Source organism: Aquila chrysaetos, chromosome 5, assembly GCF_900496995.4.
Source record: "Aquila chrysaetos chrysaetos chromosome 5, bAquChr1.4, whole genome shotgun sequence".
In the NCBI taxonomy this organism is placed as follows: Eukaryota; Metazoa; Chordata; class Aves; order Accipitriformes; family Accipitridae; genus Aquila; species Aquila chrysaetos.
Window position 1 is genome coordinate 13,235,657 of NC_044008.1, and position 20,087 is coordinate 13,255,743.

Here is a 20,087-nt window from a genome sequence, read left to right on the forward strand (position 1 = left end):
ATTTCAAATCCTGGCAATCAAGCAGTAAATTTATTCTGGTTGTTTCATCCAAAGTAGTAAATTTTATTTTGTGCGTCACATCATTCCCTTCGTCTATTGAATCCATACCAACGCTTTGGCTGCAGGATCACTCTGGACAGATACTGGGGCTGCAGCTTTTCCAGACCACAGGATATGCTACTATTAACATGCACAGGGTAGAGCTGGCCAGAGAGCTCAAAAAAAGATCTGATTTCTGGAGGGTTAGAAGATTAAGATTCCCTTTTCTTTACTGCTGTAACAGCAGCAGCTTGTGGATGCCCATGCACCTTCCCTAGCCCTCCTACAAAGCAAACAAACAAATGAAAACAGCGTTCGGCCACTGCCCTGCTGACTCCTTCTGCCCATTCTCCAAATGCAGGAGCACCTGCTCTGCTGCTTTGTTCCGGCCTTGCTCCCTGCCCGCAGGTGGAAGAACCAGCAGCCCCATCTGCTTTGCTGCCTAGCCCAAATCAGCTTAGTCAGTCTAGATTCAAGCAAAAAGATAAGTAAGTTTGTGAAGTCCCTACATAATGCCATTAAATTACCCTCTCTCTTTATGCCTGAGTTCTTTTATGATGTCCCCAGGTATCTAGGGGTTAGAGTTCTCGTATCTCTTTGTACTTAACCCCCCCTGAAGATTTCTGCACGTGGAATTGTGCAGCTGCTGGGTGTGAGTAAGTCTTCTGCCCCAGTGGTTTTTAGTGTATTTTGGTGAGTAACAGGTGTTGTGCAATTTCTGTGCGCTGATCTATTACTGAGACCCCGCTTGGTTGTTAGCGCAGCCCAAGGCATTCTGGCACGGGTGAGGCTCACACTTCGCTGCAGAGTCAGAAAAGGAACAAGTATTTATCTCCATTTCATGTCCATCCACACAGGTAAACAGATGCAAGGTACCAGGCCCAGATGTTATTATGCAATTACATACTTTAAGGCTGTTTGTTAGTGCCAAATTTATTAATCCTACCACAGATAAGATTTGTGGAAAGATATATCAAACCTATTCCAGGCTCAGAGGTTGGAATAGATGTTCACAGGATGGCATTAAAACTGCAGCCACGCTAAGTTCATCAGGAGTTTTATAGTCAGTAAAATGTAGCTGTACTTTAATTTGCTGTCTGAGCTCAATAAGTTTGAAACAAAGATTGCTTTCCATTTTTCATGCTAAAAAGTGGCAGTCGCACCTTTTTTATTACCAATATTCAACAGATGAGTTCATTTTTAACAAGATAAAATCAGATTACAATAAACTCTCTTAATTATGTCATAGAAATGGGTAAATCATGAAAGGTTAGGTTATGAATTTTCACACATTCAAGTCCAGTCCAACGTTACATGCAGGCCTTTAAAACTCTCAGTGAAAGAAGAGCTTTTACTCTGCTCACTGAAATATTTGTATCCCATGGGAAGTTTATAAGGATAAGCAATGAGGCAGACAGACTCGGGTTCACCATACAAGGACCAGCCATGCTCAGCTCCAGTATTCTGAGACCAGAGGAAAAGCTAAAAAAGAAACAAAGAAAAACCTCAAAGGTCTTGCTTGTAAAGTTAATAAAGACTAATCACAACATATTTGCAAATTCTGTTAAAAAATAAGGTCTCCAGTATAACTTCCTCTCGTAATCATGCATGAATGTAGGTGTAAGACGTTATTAAAATTTTCATTCGCCTTGTTATGCAGCTCCAGGCTTCATTTGTAAGGTGTAGACATTTGACATAAATGAGAAGTGTTTGCTATACGTGGGTTAACTTTCATGCAATTTTCTCTTAATTTATAAACTAAAAACTAGCAGCACTTAGCTGTGCAGGGCTATGGAGAGAATGCGGTTATTAGAGTGCGCTGGGTCTTTCAGCATTCTAATTGCCAAAAGATTATTTCCCCCTTTAAGGATGATTAACTACAACACAGAGCTCAATTTCCAGACATGGTCTCCTTAATAGAACAGCTAAATTAGCCATACAGGTATTTATTCTGGAAAAATATACCACCTTGACTTACAATTTCTGGCAACACTCTGTTGCTACTCAAATAGAAAAACTTATTTCAGGTCTTTTTGTCATTATAAAGTATTAGGAACTGAAGAATGTGAATGTAAAGAGGAGTTAGGCACTAACAAGTTATGCATCAGAATGTCCATCTGTTAGACATCCTGATTCTCAGAATTACTTTGGTGGGTTATAGGCAACAATTTCAAAAGTTAAAGTCACAAACTACCAAAAAAACCCATACATTAAAGTAGCTAAGAAAAGGAGATAGGTTAAACTCCTTCTGCTGATGCACATGTTTAGATGTGCTACCATTTTGGCAGGGCTCAGTATCTCGGCCACCAACTAAAATCTGCATACTAGGCATTACTGCCCATAAATCTAAGAATGTGTTTCAGTTGTCTTGAACACATCTAGCATGAAACTCCATCACAAAAACAACTTAGCCTGGCCACCTTCACTGATGAGATGGCAGAATGGTGCCTATGTCTTACAGGCTGGCCGGTGGCAACAGTTCCTACTCATAGCACAAGAGACAGTGTTTCAACTTCACAGCTAAATGCAGCCCAAAACCAAATCCTACCTCAGAGGGTTGTCCCTAGTTAGCATACGGCGAGCTAACAGAGGACAGCAGCACCGACTACCCCTTCTTCTCTGCAGAGGGAAATTCAGGGTTCTGAGAAATAGAAAGCAAACAAAAGGCAGCACGAGTCTTTTGTACAGCCACAATGGCACTAGGAGAAATTAGTTGGATTCTCATCTTTGGATTAGGCTTTTATGTTTAATATGCATTGTATAAAATAAAGGAAGAAAAGCAAAGATAGAAATGCTCACTGAATTAGATACTATGAGCAATGAGCAATACATTTTGGATCACATCCAAAATCTATTTTTAACCACAAAACCACTTATTTGCAACCATTTCTAAAACTCTCATTTGGCTTGCCTTATTAATGCCTAGGTTAGTAATACCTATTTTGTATGCAGCTGAAGTAGCTGGATGAAAGGCTAGAATGTCCTTTCAAGGGAACTACTTAGCTTAATAACTTCTTTCTCAGGTAAACTCATCAGTAGCAATTTTTCTGATTTAGCCATGAAGCTGTATAGCACTTAAAATTGCATAAAAGGGAGGTGTTTCATGTCTAATCAGTCTAGGAGTGTAAATCCAGTGTTACTGACTGATAAAAATGACTGATTATAATTTTCTTTTCTTTGACTCCTCTTGGACACAATATTTAATGCAGTTGTTTGAATTTGTTGGAATTTTCACGTGCTTTTAAGACTGCACACTACCATAAAACAGTCAAAATGTGGGAATAAATTGGAGCTAAGAATTATTAAGGTTGCATCAACAACTTGAGGTGCTTCAAGTACCTCTGCTAGTCTTCCTATCTGAACTGCTAGGACAAAAAGGTCATTTTCAAGATAGCCATTACTGAAGAAATTTCTTTGTAAATGGACTAAACCACAACATAAACTCTACCTAGAAACTGTAGAGAGGCAGTGGATAACAGAGTCTAGCTGTGATGTCAGTACCAGAGGAACTGATGTTCCTTGAGCCATGGACACATCCTATATTAGCTAAAATCCCATTTTTCTGTATCACAGAACCACATATAAGTTGTAACTTAGGTCTGCAAGGGGCTTCCTGTGGCACTGAGATGTGCCCTGCAATTATAGCATGACATCAACCATACATAGTTCAAGGCCTGAAATGCAGATCTGTAGTGAGTGTGATCTTGGATATCCATTACATCTGCGTGATATGGCACAAAAGCTATGGGGAACCCATGTTCTTCTAGAAGAGCAGCTGAAGACCAGGGCAGGATACTTTAGAGCCTCTAAAATAAGACATGATCCCTATGTTGAAGCAATTAACTCAACCCACTGTGTAGCAACCCTGTTTTTAACCTTATCAAATGCTAACATAAAACAAGCTAGATATTTTACCCCATATCTGCTGTTGGAAGCTGTTTCATAATTTCACACTTCTGCTTGTAAGAAGCCTACAGATTTCAAGTCTGAAATCCTGACATCTTCAATACATTCTAGTATTTACTTCCAAATGTATTCATAGAATGCAATTATATATCAGAATTAATTCTGCTTGGATAAAAAGCTAAAACTCCTCTGGTCTTCTATCAGAGAAGACTCTCTTTTTCACTGGTCTTCCTGTAAAACCTTTTCTATGGATTCATTTTATTTGGTCATGGGTGATCAGAACTTTATGTAGTATTTCATGTGATGTTTCATCACCACCTTGTGTAATGGCAAAAGTAGTATTTCCTTTAAAATATTGAAATACATGATAGGTGGTGGCATGAAAATTACCTTTTTCATGCTTATGTTAGTAGTTCATAATTACCCTATTTAATGCATGTAAGTCTTGTCTTTCTCCATTTTTAACTGGTGAAGTTTGTCTCCCTTCCACCATGCATTTCTAGGTTTGCAATAGACTAAGGTTCTGAAGACCCTGACAGTTACAGCATGGTCTAACTAGAAAGCAAAAGTCTAGGAAAGGAAAGTCTACAATCTTAAACAGCCTGTCTGAAGAAGGAAAGAAACAAAAAGGACTTTATCTGTCTGCAGCATAGATTAAAAATTACAAGAAAACTATTAATCAAAATTTTAGAGTACAGGAATAAGTTGGCAGCCACTTGAATAAGTTATAGCCATGTTAACAAAGTAACAACTCCAGGAATTATCACATTTACTTCCTTTCATTAAATCAAATATTCTTTTACATGACTGGAAATCTTTTCATTGGATTAACTCTGGCTACTAAATCCTGATTTTCCAAGTGTATTTCACTCCCATAGGACTTGCTGCCTTTCTTCTACCTCACTTCTTAATGGCAACTCCACTTACTTTCTTTGAAGAAGTGGTAGGATCTGAATCCCAAGGGACCTGAAAAGTGCTTAATGTGGCATAAAAGGTCATTTCAATATAAATTGAAAGCATTCAACCCTTTTTAGGATCTCGGAGTTTCAAAAGTTCCCAGGTCACCTCTCCAAGTGCTTAAAGCCCATGATTGGGATTGGATTTTCAGAAGAACTCAATACATAGTAGCTCAGTGAGAACAAATAAGGAGTGACATGTTTGAAAACCTGCCCTTCTGTACATATGTATTTATTTCCGCAGAGCAACATTTGCAGCACAAGCCCCTTTTCTCGGTTGTGATCCTATTGTGATCCTATCTTGCAGAGTTGTTCAGTGCAGCCTACTACATTGTTTTGCCTTCTTCAGAAAACATGTGAAACATATCACAGGACAGGATTATAGGATTACTCATTGATTAATAAAATATATGCTTTAAATTAAAGAATTAATATCAAGGATATGATGAAAGTATGTAGTTAAGATAGTTCTAGACACAGTACAGAAAATTAGTGGTGTAATGACAGAGATGTACTTACTGACCTGTTATAGGAAATGTAAAACATCGAGAAAAAAAAGTGTACATTAACTTTTCTTATATTTCATATATTTATCTATGTAGTTCTAATCTACCATCTGATAGTTTCTGCAACATCCGATTTTTCTGTACAGCTGAGGAGATATATACCATAGAATTAAAAAGAGATCATCTTCAGTTTATTTCCTATGTTAGATTTATTTCTAAGCTGAGACCATAAAAGCACTCTGTGCTCTAGGCTTTACCTTTTCTGTAAGTGATTAATTTCTTTCACTTACAGCTAATCAATAATAATGCACAAAACTGGTTCAGATCCTTTGAATCATGCAGAGAACAATGCTTGTGCTAAAGACATGAAAAACTGTCATTGTAGCATGCTTCAGTAGTACTGCTATGTAATATGTAGTCCCACAGATCAAAACCATTTGTCTGTAGCAGAGTTCAGCATATTGAAATGACAGGACACTTCTCAGTGCTGTTCATTATGCAGCGCGGTAGATTGTGCATTTCTCATCCCCAACAAAATTGTGTGGAGTATAAGGGACATGCTCAGGCCCATTGGGGATTCATAATGGTTTCGCTCTCTAACCACACACACCTAAGTCACATTCAGCAACCTACTGTGAAAATGATCATTCTCCCCAGCTGAACCCAGTTTTTAATCAAAACCAAATTTTTTCCAGCCACATAAATAGAAGAACACAATTTGAAAACCCTGTCCTAGAAGCAAAAAGGAAGCTACAGCAGCATAACATGCCCAACGCAGAACTTGGAACAAAGCCTATGCAGGCCCAAGGTTTCCGAGGTACAGTACCGTGTCAGCTATCTTAGTTAAGATGAAAGATCCTGCTCTCCTGTTTATGTGACAATGATTTTGTCAGAGTCTGATTGAAAGCGTAGTGTTGCCAATTCTCACAATGTTATCACCTATCTCCTAGCATTTTTTTGCCCTAAATGTCTGAGCTCCCAGAGTTGCGGGACTCATGAGCCACCTAAAATACTCTAACCTTCAGAGGCACAGAGAAAAAACAGAAAAGTTGACCCTAGTGTTTCCTAAAGGCTGAGAAACAGAAAGCACAATAAGAGCCCCAAAGTAATTTTCTAAATAAAATCATAAATTCTATTCTTGGGAATGTACGACTCTCTCTTGAGCACCAGAGGTTGGCAACACTGAAATAATTAATTGTACTTTCTCTAAATTACCGTTAATTGATGTTTGGTATGTTTCTAAGCTAGCTCATCTAGCAAGCATCAATTAAGTTAACAGCCTCAAGCGCTGTGTTATAGGAGTTTACAAGAATACAGCCTCTTGGTAACGTAAAAATTAATGTGCTTAAAATGAGCTGAATGAGCAGCAAACAGTATTGGTAGAGACGAATAAACTTTAACGTAAGGCTATAGCCAGAGAATGAGGCTTGTTCTCCTTTGTAACAGTAGAAAGCTCCTCATCAACTTTACCTAGACCCAAATTCGCCCACCTGCACCCCGCTCCCAAGAGGTCCCGCAGCGTGAATGACCTGTCCCAGTGCCGGCGCGACCCCGCCGGGACGCGCGGGCTGCACGGTATGTCCTCCGCTGCCGGCCAGCCCAGCCCCACCGCTGCGGGCGTAGCGAGAGCAGTTGAAGTCACAACCTTTGCACCTTCCTCCCACCCTTCCTCACCAAGCACAGCACGGGAGAGAGGCACGGGGAGCCCCCGCCACCCACACTGCACACCGAGGCACACGGAGAGGGGACGCGGAGGTTGCACAGCAGCTATGTGTGTCGCTTGTTGGATGCCAAAACCCCACCTGTTTGGAGAGAAAAGCTAGCCTAATATGTAGCACTGCTTGTTCACAAATGGAGTAAGATATTCGGGGGATGTTTTCCTTACTGCGGTTGGGAGGGAAATTATGGAGAATGTATTACTTTGTAGACAAAGCTGAATTTATAGGCTAGGAAAGAGGGTTTAAAATTACCTCACAGATCATTTTTATTGTTGTAATTATTTTAGCTACACAATATCCACTTCTAAATGTACTTCTAATACGAAAGAATATTTATAACTCCCCACTTATGGCTGATCTGCCATAGATAAGAAATACGCTTTAAGCTTTGTATTAATGCGAGAACTCACAAATATTTTTTCCTGGAATGCCTGCACTCTTTATTTCCTTGGTTTTCATACACTGTCACCTGCTGTCAGCCAATATTGTTATCTGCTGTCCCCGCTGCGTTGTGACTAGATCAGAACTTTTGTCTTTCTTGTTTGTGTTGACTGATGTAGAAAAACCACTCTTCACCCGTGATGCATCACAGCTGAAGGGGACTTTCCTCAGCACAACTCTTAAGAAAAGCAACATGGGTTTTGGATTTACCATCATTGGTGGGGATGAGCCAGACGAGTTTCTCCAGGTGAAGAGTGTAATTCCTGATGGGCCTGCAGCACAAGATGGGAAAATGGAAACAGGTAATTAACATGGTTCCTCTGTTCTTTTATATGAGAAGTAGAATGAGATACAGATTTCTGAGTCTCGCGCTCTCTATGAATGCATACATTTTTCCATATGACTTTCTTTGTTAATGTGTAAAACAGCTGCTCTATAAGAAAAAATAAGCTTCTCAGATAAAACTTTCTTGTAATTTTTCTTTATAATAATGCCAAGTAGCTTATTTTTCCCATTTCACAATATTTTAAGGGAGAAAAGATCTCTGCATTCTCCTACATAAAAATGGGATATTACATTCTTTGGTTTATAGGCTGTTTACTCAAGGGGAGTCTGTGCATGGAAAGAAAAAGAGACAGGCAGAGAGAGCACAGCCTACTAAGTGCAAATATATTTCTTTAGAAAGGACGGTTTTGCAAAATAATCAAAGTCGAGTCTGATCCAACATTGTTCTCATTAGAAACATCAAAACGAGAGTTTTCAGTATGGCATATGGACACGTAGGCATCTGTGGCTTACTAATAAAGAATCTGTGAAAACTAACTAAATAAAAGAAACTTCCTCTGGAGAGACTTAAAGCTGCTCTTAAGATCTGGACCACCACTGGAAATATTTTCATGTCCGCAGATTGATAAAGATTGCAAGCTACTGTCTTAAAGGTTTGCAAGGTCACAACGGGTCTATGTGGATGAAACATTTTTGGAGGAAGGTGAACTCAGTTTCCAAGCCAGCTATCATCTACCGTAGGAGAAGACAATCAGAGAATAATAGAATAATTTCAGTTGGCAGGGACCTCTAGTCACTAACCTCCTGCTCAAAGCAGGGCTAACTTTGTGGTTGGATCGGGTTGCTTAGGGCTTCATCCATGGGACTTTAGAAAATTTTATAGGACAGAGATCCCACAGCCTCTGTGGGCTCCTGTCCCAATACTTAACCCCTCCCTCTCATGGTGAAGATTTTTGTTCTTTAGATCCAATTGGGATTTCCACTGGTGCAACTGGTTACCAGTGACTGTAGTCCTGTGTTCATGCAACCCTGACAGTGTGTACCGTCTCTCCCCAGCAGTCCCTGTTCCTCAGATAATAGTCAGGCTGCACATTGGTACTGGGACATGTGCATAATTTTTCTTTCCATTTCTCACCAAGACTTTATAGAAGAAATGCTAGTTTGGGATTTATGTTGTCTCTGCAGAAAACCAAGTTCATGGTGGCCAGAGTGACTGTGAAGATAAAGAGTATTGCCTAGCCTGTGACAGATCACTGTGGTGGGCCACAGCAGCAGAGCAGGATCCTTTTAGTGTGTTACAGTACAGGAGGCAGACACATAAACTCACACAAGCACAAATAATGTGGGTGGAATACTCCCAAGTGATTCTTCTGGAAATTTCCTTTCATCCTTCTTTTATAGTAGCAAAGGAATGATCTGGACTATTGTATGTCAGAATAAATCACCCTGAACTCTAGTTTATTCTGTAGGACTCTCCAGGACTTCACAAGTAGGAAGTGTGAAGGTTGTGAAAAGCATTATTTTAAAAAAAACACAGTTTGCCTCAAGTCTTATATTACAGCCGGCATGACGTTGCTGACGTCAAATAGATAAACAAATAATTTATATAAAGAAGTAAAATGTAAGAAAGAAGTATAATACAGATTGCTGGCATTGGTTTTATAAAAAAATTAGTCTAACAGCTTTTTAATTCTCAATTCTTGTTGCCGTTTTAACTTAATGCAGTTTGGTTCCCAAAGGCAAAATTAAATTAGCTGATTAAGTGAACAAAGGATACAACAGACTTTCTGAAGTTCAGGAGATTTTAGTAACATGAACTTCATTTTTCCTAATATTTTCATATTACCTAATACACTGCACGAGAGATTTTCCTTGTTTGTCATGGTTTAGCATTCTCAGATCCAGCACTCAAATATAGTTACTTGCTAATCTGTCTGAAGTGTGGGCTGGTTATTGGTGAACTTGTTCATATGGAGTTCTTTTCTCAGAGAAGAGAGTATCCTTGCAACTTACTTAAATTTTGATGTTGAAATGGAATATGGGTGTCATAATACTATTGATGGTGATTATTGTAGTCATGGATTGTGATGAGAATATATAGGGAAAGTGTGCTTTAAAATGCATAGAAATAACATTGATTATTTTTCTGAGGTAATTAATTCAACTATATTAAGAATGCAAGACAGAAATGTACATTCAAATATATAATCACTATAATTATGTGAGCCTGATATGTTCAAAATTACATCTCAGAATAAATTCTGGCTTCAAATGTCTTAATTTTTGAGAAGAGTGACAGACTTCCGAGAACTGGAGAATCTCAGGCTAATGATTGTGGCGTCTAACATGGTTTCTATGCATATTTGAAGTGATTTCTAAATATGATAATGGTAAACTGAAAAAAGATATTTAAGGTCAGAATATTTATAAAGCTCTGTTCAGCAAAGTGCTCGTATCTCCTGATATCCAATACTTTTCACACTTCCTGAAGCAGGATTTCTCTCCCTATTCAGCCATTTTACAATCTAATCAACTGGAGATATGAAACCCACCCAGGTTCCATCAATTGCATTTTGTTCATAAAGCTGTTCAAATCTTATGTTTTAAAACTATTTGAAATTACATATGTACCTTTTTTTGTTACGTAGGCATCATTGGATGATGAATAGAGCTTTTAAAGTAGATTTTATTTATTCTTTTGACACGAACGGTGCATTGTTGTGCAATTTATGTGCACTCCAGCTATGATCACAGTCATAGGAGGCTTTGATAAATGATCAAAATATCATATTGTGGCAGTAGAGCATCATAATAGAAAGCCTGAGGACAATGGCACTAAGATCTGTGAAGCAACCTGGGTGTTAGTGGTAACCACAGGTGCTGGTGCTCCCAGCTGTAATACCAGTCTGGAGCTTTTCCCTTGCAAGGCTGATACTTTTTATGGCCAAGTGGTAAACAAAATCCTAGTGTTTCAGACCTGCATCAGAGACAGGGAAAAAAGGAAGAAAAGGCACCATCTCCTTCATCTTACCTGATCTTGGCCACATGCTGAAGACACCAATGCCGTACTTTATCCTAGTTGTTAAAGAACCAAGCTCATAAAAACCTAATATTGTAATTTGGGTTTACTTCTCCCCCCAAAATCTAATTTAGGGGTCAAATACAAATGCTATTCAAAGAGAAGTGTGAATCTATGTAAGATGTTATTGTCACCCTTTAACATGGTCACAACACAGTGATTTCACCTGCAGGTTTCAAAATGAAACAATTTTGGATTTCATCCCTTGGAACATGGAAGCAGCTGCCTGACAGTGACTTGGCATTGCTGTGATGCTATGAAACAATTAAAGTAGTGAGGCAAACTGAGTGCACTGAGATGCAACAAGTGATGTCTGAGGTCCTGGTGATCTAACACGACCACTCAGTGCCCAGTGCCAGGCACTAAGAGGTAGCTGTAATTGTCACAGACCCACAAAAAACCTCACAAGCAGACTCAGAGGAACGACATCTCAGTGGATGAGTCAAAACCAGCCAAAATTACATTCCTGATCCCATTTGCCAGATGTTTCAGAATTCCTAAGGGTTATTATGCCCTCGTGTAAATCTGGCATCTGTGAGCTAATGGCTGTTAATAATACTGCAAATGCCTTCCTAGGACATGTTTTAGCATTTGGAGCTCAATCAAGCTGCTGGATATGAACATTACACTCCACAGCATCTCTGTCTACCTCAGGACAGCCTAGGAGCTGATACCACATTCTTTCCTGAGAGGTTACATTGCTTTGTCTTGTCTGAAGCCTCATGCTGCCGATAGAAAACTGTCTGCATTTAAGAGGCCCCTGTATCCCATTAAAATGCTGAGTGAACGTCACTGGTAAGAGACTGCATCTATATGAAAAGATTTTTATACAGTGAGTGATTTTGAATGACTGCTGTTCTAAGGCAAACAAAGATTTAGGCCTGCGGCTGAGTCAGATGAAAGCTCAAGCTGCAAAGGCAAAAACTTTCCTACAGTTCTCAAGGTTATTCAATGGACTAGATAAACTGAAACACTCCCGCATAATCAAGATTCTCACTCTGCGCATTTCAGCAAGTTCCAGTTCCTTTGGTGAAAGTTTCCAGGAAGCAGCTCAAAAACACAGTGCACAAGGGGTTATTTGGGTCTGTTGATGACCCTTCTAACTGATGAATAGCTATGGTCACTGCAGGTTGAACCTTCCAGGAATGTGCATACATCCGTGATGAATTGTCACAGCTCAACAGTGTGAACCAAGGAATGGGAAACATGTTCTTTCATTTCATCAGCCAAGCATACACCTGGCCAGCTCCAAGATGGTAAATCATCTGTAAACAATGCAGACTTGGGCTCTTTTAGATGTTATTCTCTCAGGAATGGTAGCTTCACTGTATTAGTTAATCCACTCTAGAGGTAAAAGTTCATAAACGTAAGATAGAGTTCAGCTAAGAGGTACAGAAGTCTACAAGACAGATGTCTACACCTACCATATGAGTAGACATCCACCACTTCTAGATAACTGTATTAGGATGAAGCCTAGAGACTAGAGATCTAGAGTCTAGAGATCAGACCCACATCTACCACTCAGAATTTCTGCTGCACCTGAGAGATCTCCAGAGGGAATGAGGCAGCTGTTAGAAATACTGGAAGGAGTCACCCGTGGCCTTGCTGCTATCTGCGGGCCTACCATCGAGACCCATAACAGTCTTCTATACATGATGAATTTTTCAAGAAGCTGAGGTTACTCTAAATGTAAAATTTAGGGTAAAATTTAGCAAATTGGAGAGACTGCACACTTGTTGATCTACAAAGTCATAAATGTTGTTATTCACTTGCTTAAGAGCAACACTAAAGCAATTATCAGGTGGTTGACCCTACAATGTCACTAGGCTTAGGGAATAATTCTCTATTCATCATATTTTTGCACAGTAAGGCTAATATCTCACAACCTCTGTAAAAAGTAAGGTACTCAAGACAAGGAATTGGGGACATCTGCAAAAGGATGCATTTTTACAGGTTCAAACAGATCCTTAGTTCTGTTCCCTGTTTGTCGATTGTCAGTTTGGATGAACAAACCATTATCTCACCTAATGTCAGATCAGATGAGATGCAAGCTGTCCAGTTTCAGCAACACCAGAAAAGGTGAACTATATATGGAAGGAACAAGGAATGCCTTCAATCCAAAGAAGCAAATACGCTAAAATTTAAAAAAAAGTGTTGGCAGTCATCTGGGAATGTGAATACTGTCAGAATTTCACTAAAGGACTCCGTGTATCATGACCACACACCACTGTACCTATCTTCTTTTTCAAACAGGTCAAGTCTCTCTCACGTGCTATCAGTCAAGATCCATATGACAATATTCTCTTTTACAATATTCCCTCCACCTGGTAGCCAACTGTTTACCGCAGTTGTCATCTCAAGAGGTTCACTGACCAGGAGTTCAGTGAAGAACTGGTCAAACATATATGTAGGACTTCATTTCCACAATACCAGAAGTTGGCTGAAATTTAGTTAGCTCACCTGCCTGACACTACCTCATCCAGTGGCACCAGGAAGACTGGCCTCCCAAAATTAAGGTATGGCATTATGAACATGAGAGATTGTGCTACTTATTGGACTGCTGAGGAAGGACTATCTTTTCATTATCTTTATGCATCTCCAGGCTAAACCACTCTTTTAATATATACCAAGGCCTCATCAAGTGTCAGTCTTGCAGCTGCAAGCTTATGCCACGTGGCAGGTCTGTGAGAGCGGAGCAGCATACATGAAAACAGCTTGTGTTAGCAGCCTCCCTTAACACCCTTGCTTTGTTTGGAAGCTAGGATGTTTCATCTGAACGGGCAGTGGTCTCTTGTCTCCCCATTTCAGTCTAGCTAAGTCCGAAGATCTCTCTCGCCAGATGTTGCTATTAATCCCATGGAGTTAAAAGAAGGAAAATTAACTGTTTGGAAAGTAACTAACAGCAATAACAAAAAATATTTCGGGCGTCATGGACAGGGATAATTTTTCCCACCCGTGTTAGGCCAGTCAGTGTGGATTTGGTTTATGTTTACTGCTTGTATTCCTACATCTTCTAGCACAGGCAGCTGAAGAAACAGTGCAAAACACAGCAGAAACAGTGTGTTTCCATCATGTACAACCAAAATCATTGCATTCTCTGTTCAGCCATGACACCTACAGTTCCTTTCACCAGTGATGCTGGTTACATTTTCCTTTTTGTGAGTCAAACCAGGAGTAACTATTTGGTAAAACCTCAACCTGGTTTTCCAAAACCAGTCTTCTTTCATTTCACAATATAATTTGGCTTTTCGAGGAGAGGAGATTGAGAAGGCACTGAGACTGGAACTGCAATGTGAATGCTGTGGTCTTTACACCCCACGTGAGGATGGAGCTAATAGATGCCCTGCTAGTTCATAGCTGAGATGAAGGGACATCTAGGAGCTGCACTTCACTTTTTTTCCTTTATGCAGTACACAGCATCCCACTTCATTCAATCCACTTTATATTTCTCACTATAAAAGCTTGCATATGTCATATAACTACTGCCAAAACTGTTCAAGAGGTGTATAGGTAAAATTAACTCTGACTTTTGAGAATCTTCCCAAGGTAGCCTGATGCAGTGTTGCTAGTCCTCACAATTTTATCCTGAATCTCTATGTAATGAGAATCCTTTAAAGCGCAACTCTTAATTTTTTTTTTTTTTAAAAGGTGACTAAATGTGAATATTAGCCTAATTTTACAAGATAAAAGTTTCTATTCCCCTAGTTGCAGAGGAAAGCTCTGAAGTATGAACACGTTATATTTAAGAGGTTTCAAACAGAAAGCACAGAAAAAAACCTGCCAGTTTTACTATTTATTTGATATCATGTATAGAGACTGTCACATTAGCTGGGGGAAGGGATATGACTTGTAGTTTTGAATGCTTGATGGTGACAGTAAAAATAATACTTGCATTTTAGGAATATTAATAGCAATGAAGAACTTGGTAGCAGAAAGATATTCTTTTTCAATCCCCCTTTCTTTCACATTTTAAAGTAGGCAATTCATTGAACTCTGCGTGTAAATAGATAGACCAGAAGATAGCATTTAGGTTGCTAGAAATTTTTAGTACTTGTGCTATTTTTTCCAACATTAATTTTGCAGTATATTTTTTGTGTTTCTATTGCTTTCATATTGCTACAGTGGTCACAGTAATATCTGTAAATTTCTTCTTACATTAACCAAAGACCTGGGAAAAGTGTCCACTTCTGTCACAAAGTTACTGAATTCTAATCTCCATGAGGTTCCTATTTTAGTGTTTTCTTCATATTTTTATTCTTTTGGTACTCACTAGATTGTTAGGTACTCATTGAATGATAACCAGGACAGAGATGAGCCTAGACTGAAAAAAATGTATCCATATTTTGTGTACCACACACTGTTACTGTCTACATCTGAGGTCTTTGTGTGCATCTTGTCAGATTTCTTCGGTTGGTTGGTGTGATATTCAATAGCCTTGTGTTCTCCCCGAGGTGCAGAAAATCCATATGTCACTATCTGTTCTGCCTGATATGGAGTTAGAGCTTGAGTCCATCTTGCCTATCTATCAAGCTACTGAGCATTCATTAAGCACTGCATGCAAATCTTTCCTATTAAAACCATTCCACTTTGCATAAATATTCCTTGACGTACGAAGAGAGCTACTGATTCTTTTTAGCCCTGTCATTTGGCTATTCCCTTGAAGTCTTCAATTAAAATTGTTTATACAAACTGGAAGAGCAATTACAGCACAGCATCTAACTTGGATTTCAAAATGCTTCTGAAAATGGACAGTATGTTCTTTAAGTCACAGGAAAAATTAGAAAAAAATTCTTCGGAACTTCTTGTCTTCACCTCACGTGCCGTCTCACTTCATGAGATGATTCTGGTTTTGCATTACTAGTACAAATGGGACTCAGTGGTCTCTGAATCCATATGTTGGGTTTTAGCCCTAAAGTTTGCCATAATTTAGAAATTTGGGGAATCCTCTCTCTCAAGCTTTAGGCTTAGTACCTTAATTCGAGGTGGTTCAAAGCATCACATCAAGGAACTTAGATCCCCAAGTAGAATGTCAATAGGGAGGAAAAGGTTTCCTCCAGCGGACAACTGAGACTACCAACATTTGGGGTATAATTCAGTTGCGTAAACGTAGGTGTCCAGTGCCATTAAAAGTGCCAGAGAACCCACCCAGCCTCCTCCTGCCCTTCCAGGCAGCACTCTCTTGTAAGTCCTGTGTTGTACCTGCAAGTCCCATATGAACATTTCAAATGCCCAAGGCTGTTGTAAAGTACATTAGATGCCTGCTTAAACAACCCCATTCCTCCTTCAGTGCCTTAAGAGGAGTGTGTTAATAGACCCTTTTGTTTTTCGTTGTCATCTATTACAGCAAGCAGTGATCGATTCATTACTGTAATAACAGTTTTCTGACAATTTTAAGGATATTTGTTTCCCCTAGCCTAATTCAAGCTCACACTTGTGGTTTTATGAACACTTAAAAGAAATGGCAAAAACCCTTTTAAACTTAATAGGCTTAATTTTCTCTCATTTAACTATTCAAACAACAACATTATAAGAAGTCTGATGGTTGAGTTCAGCTGTATACTGGTGATTAGAAATTAATTTTCTTCTCCAGCACTTATAATACTTTGGTTCAGATATTATTACTGCCCATAAAGTATATACCAATACTAGGATTGAATAATATATGTAAATTGTTTTCTTTCCTATAGTGACTCGTCAAAAGACTAATTATTTTCAAGTCCAGATAATACACAGAAATGCAGTAGGAATCTGAAAAGAACAGCAAGCTTTCATTTTGCTTTGACAAAATCCATATTTATACACAGGAGACAACTCATAGTATGCATGGTTTATGGCACTTACTTCATTTTGAAAGAAATACACATTTGTTGACACTATGTTTTGATGTATGTTTATCGGTCCTAAGAATGATAATATGTGCTTGCTACTTGAAACAGTAAAATACTGGACATGTAAATAGGTGAAGTTCTGGGTTATGTAAGTGTGCCACGGTCTTCTGCAGGGGCGAGTATATAAGCAGATCTGCTTATATGTAGTAAGTTAATTCTAATGGCTAAGCCATTAGAGCAACTCTTCCGGCACCGACTACAGAAAAGTTGAACATGTTTCATTAGAGATGGCTGAGGTCTGAACGTGTCCAACCATGCCAGATTCCACATGTACAGCACTTACTGTCTTTTTATCCAACTGTTTCACCTTTGACCATATTTTCACTGCAGTTATGTTTTTATTTAACCGAGAAACCAAAGGTGAAGCAATGTGATGGGAAGAGAGGACATAATGCAGATATGATCTATGATAATATAAACGATCCTGTATCTTATGGACAAATGCAACACAAATCATATACACAGGACATACGCACTCTGTTTAAACTAAGCTGCCAGTCTAGGTCTCTGTAACAAGAGTAAATGGAGATCTGGTACTCAAAGGTGCCATATCTTTAGCAGAGAATGAGATCGTACAGAAATCAAGAAACATGGTAAAGTAAAATATAAAAGAGTGAACATGAAAAAGCAGAGAGAGTGTTTGGAACACGAACTATTCAAGTATGTGCAGCCTCACCTTCCTATTAATTCAAGGTCTGACTCCATGGCAAACATGGCCACAAAGGCCAAAAGCATAGACAAGGATACTAAAACTATGCCATACGTATTGCAGTATGCAAAATACAAAGGCAGAAGAAATGTTAAATAATTTTTTCCTGTCTACTGTGTAGCGTTGCTACATATCAAGGTGCCGCAATTAGATCACTGGTCGGCCCGGACCAGGGAAGAGACAGATAACACACATGGTGTGAGCGCCAACTCCGTCTTTTATTGCGCAGTTAATTCCTTTTATACTAACAACGGTAGGTGGGATTACTGATACGTCATAGGGAGGCAACGACTAGCCTTCTACCTTTCCATGACATCGCGAGATCTTCCGAACGCCGTACCCTACACTACCGCCACACACTTTTATCCCATTTTACCGTTCATATTGTCATACACAAAACAAGTGTGCACGACAAGTCTCGGAAGCCCATAAATTCATTCTTCAATCTGAAACCCGTCATACAAAATCTGCAGATTCTGCTAGTAGGATGTTTAACATGGGTCAGGAGATGACAAATGTATTGTCATAATCCTCACATTTATTAGGACAATTTTTGTAAATTTTGCAAGTTGCCAGTTGAGTAAGCAGTGTGCAATGAACTCAGTGGCTGCCAAAAATGCTGCAGTTGCAGAAATAACTTTTCTCCTATCAAATGTAATTAACATCTATCTCACATGATTTGGCTATTTGTATGAACAGACAAAAATATACATTGAAAATAATAGTCAGCATCTTCTCATGTACTGTTTCATTCAATAAATAATGATGTCTTATTTCTTGACAAGAAGAATGATCTGGGAGGAGGGAAAGAGCTTCTTTCTATATAAAGAGGTGATAGGGAAAGTGAGAACTTCATATTGCACTAACAAAATTAATAATATGGAACTGTACTTTTCAATATCATCAGCCATGCCACCTTTGATTTTCTTTTAATTGTGTTGTTTTGGCATATAGGGCTTTATTATACCATTCAATTATCAAAACAAAAAGTAAACATTTAGCTGAGTTTCAGATTTTTTTCATTTTGTATTAAAAATTAAATAGATTAAGAATGCATAATCACCTCTGCCTCCACATTTGTGCAACTAAATACAATCTGTATCTATATTAAAATCTGAGAGTTCAGAAATTCAACTCTTCATTTCCTTTAACTATTCTTTGAGAACAAATTTTAAAGCTGAAATTTAAAGCAAATTTTAAACCCTTTGAAAATTTAAGGATAAATTAAATAATGACTTTTAAGATACAATTCCTGCTGTGTATTTAGAATGGGAAATATCTTTCTTGGCAGTTAGCAAACACTTTACTTGAACAAATTAGTTAATATCCCTGTACCTGAATTTCTCCATCCAAAAGGAGAAATAGTCTTTTTAGAACTTTGTAAAGTCCAATAACTGTTGCAGTTAGCAACTCCCGTCATAACTACTACAAATATTACTGAAGAGAAGCTTAATGGAGTTCAGCTTAAGATATTTAGGCCCAATACTGTGTATGTCCAATTGTGTGGTATACATTAAACCAGAAATCTGTGCTCAATCGCATGTAGATCAATTTTTTGTCAGTGCTCTGAGTTTCTCATATGATTCATGGCATAAAGTAAAAATATCCAGAGTTGTGTTAGAGATGAAGAAACATTTCCAGGCACATAAATCATATTCCAGGAGCTTTGTGAACCTTTAGCTAATGGGGGTTACAGAGACATTTCAGGCAATTTTGTTATGAGTTCACTCCTAAAGCATCTTTCGCTGTCTATTGCCGGAATCAGGATATTAGCACAGAGGTACCTCTCATGTGACCCTGCTTAGCTCTTCGCATAGCCTTTGTAAGAAGAGCAAAGTTTATTTCAGCACTTATGCAACTGCCTCTTTGTAACTGATGATTCTGACATTTTGAAAAATGGCTTGTTTGTTTAAAAACCTGTAATGAAAATTTCTCGATAACGTAAGGAGCACTTTTCAAACCAGTATGCGGGCATGCAGTTAATGCTGATGGAAAATTTCATCCAGCCGTTCCTCTCTCTGCCCCACAAAAGTCTTCTCCCCTCCAGCAGTCCCGTGAGCACAATATTGATTCTGAGTCGGCGAATGGAGGTGGAGCTCAAGATGCAATGCTGCTGCCGTGTGCTGTGTGTGTGCAGCAGCAGGGAGCTGCCGGGGCAGTACACGCTTCTTCTGCTCGTCTCCTCCTTCAGCAGGTAGCACGGGGGAGCGGTGCTGTGGTGGCGGAGCCAGGCTCCCCGAAACGCCGCTCCTCCGTCGTGCCCAGATAAGTGAGGACTGTGTACAGGAGCTAGGTAAATTCTTGGTGACTGGAGCTCAGGAGTTTTGCCAGGTCTCAGCTTTCAGCCTCAGAGGGTGACTGGGTGGTGGGGGGAGAAGAGGGTCCCGTCTCCAGAGGCTGGGTGCAGGACTGGGAGAAAACCAATTGGACTAGGATTTGCTGGAGCTGAAGATGTGACAATTTGTTTCTCTTCTGCGGGGAGGCAGGGAGAAAAGGCAGTAATTTTATGCTCAGTGGTGGCTGGAGAGTGGGTGTTTGTATGCATGTGTGTGTGTGGAGA

At 39.2% G+C, this 20,087-nt stretch overlaps 1 protein-coding gene across 17 annotated transcripts in view; it reads left to right on the forward strand.

Moving 5' to 3' along the window:
• Positions 1 to 20,087, forward strand: part of MAGI2 (membrane associated guanylate kinase, WW and PDZ domain containing 2) — a 765,356-nt gene that overhangs the window by 605,185 nt on the left and 140,084 nt on the right. For 10 of the 17 annotated variants that reach the window (XM_030013670.1, XM_030013669.1, XM_030013660.2 and 7 more), the window contains 3 exons: positions 6,103 to 6,224; positions 6,854 to 6,982; positions 7,686 to 7,868. In XM_030013670.1, the coding sequence (XP_029869530.1) occupies positions 6,103 to 6,224; positions 6,854 to 6,982; positions 7,686 to 7,868 (434 nt within the window). The remainder of the gene's footprint in view (positions 1 to 6,102; positions 6,225 to 6,853; positions 6,983 to 7,685; positions 7,869 to 20,087) is intronic. The other 7 variants (XM_030013671.1, XM_030013661.2, XM_030013663.2 and 4 more) reach the window with 2 other exon arrangements.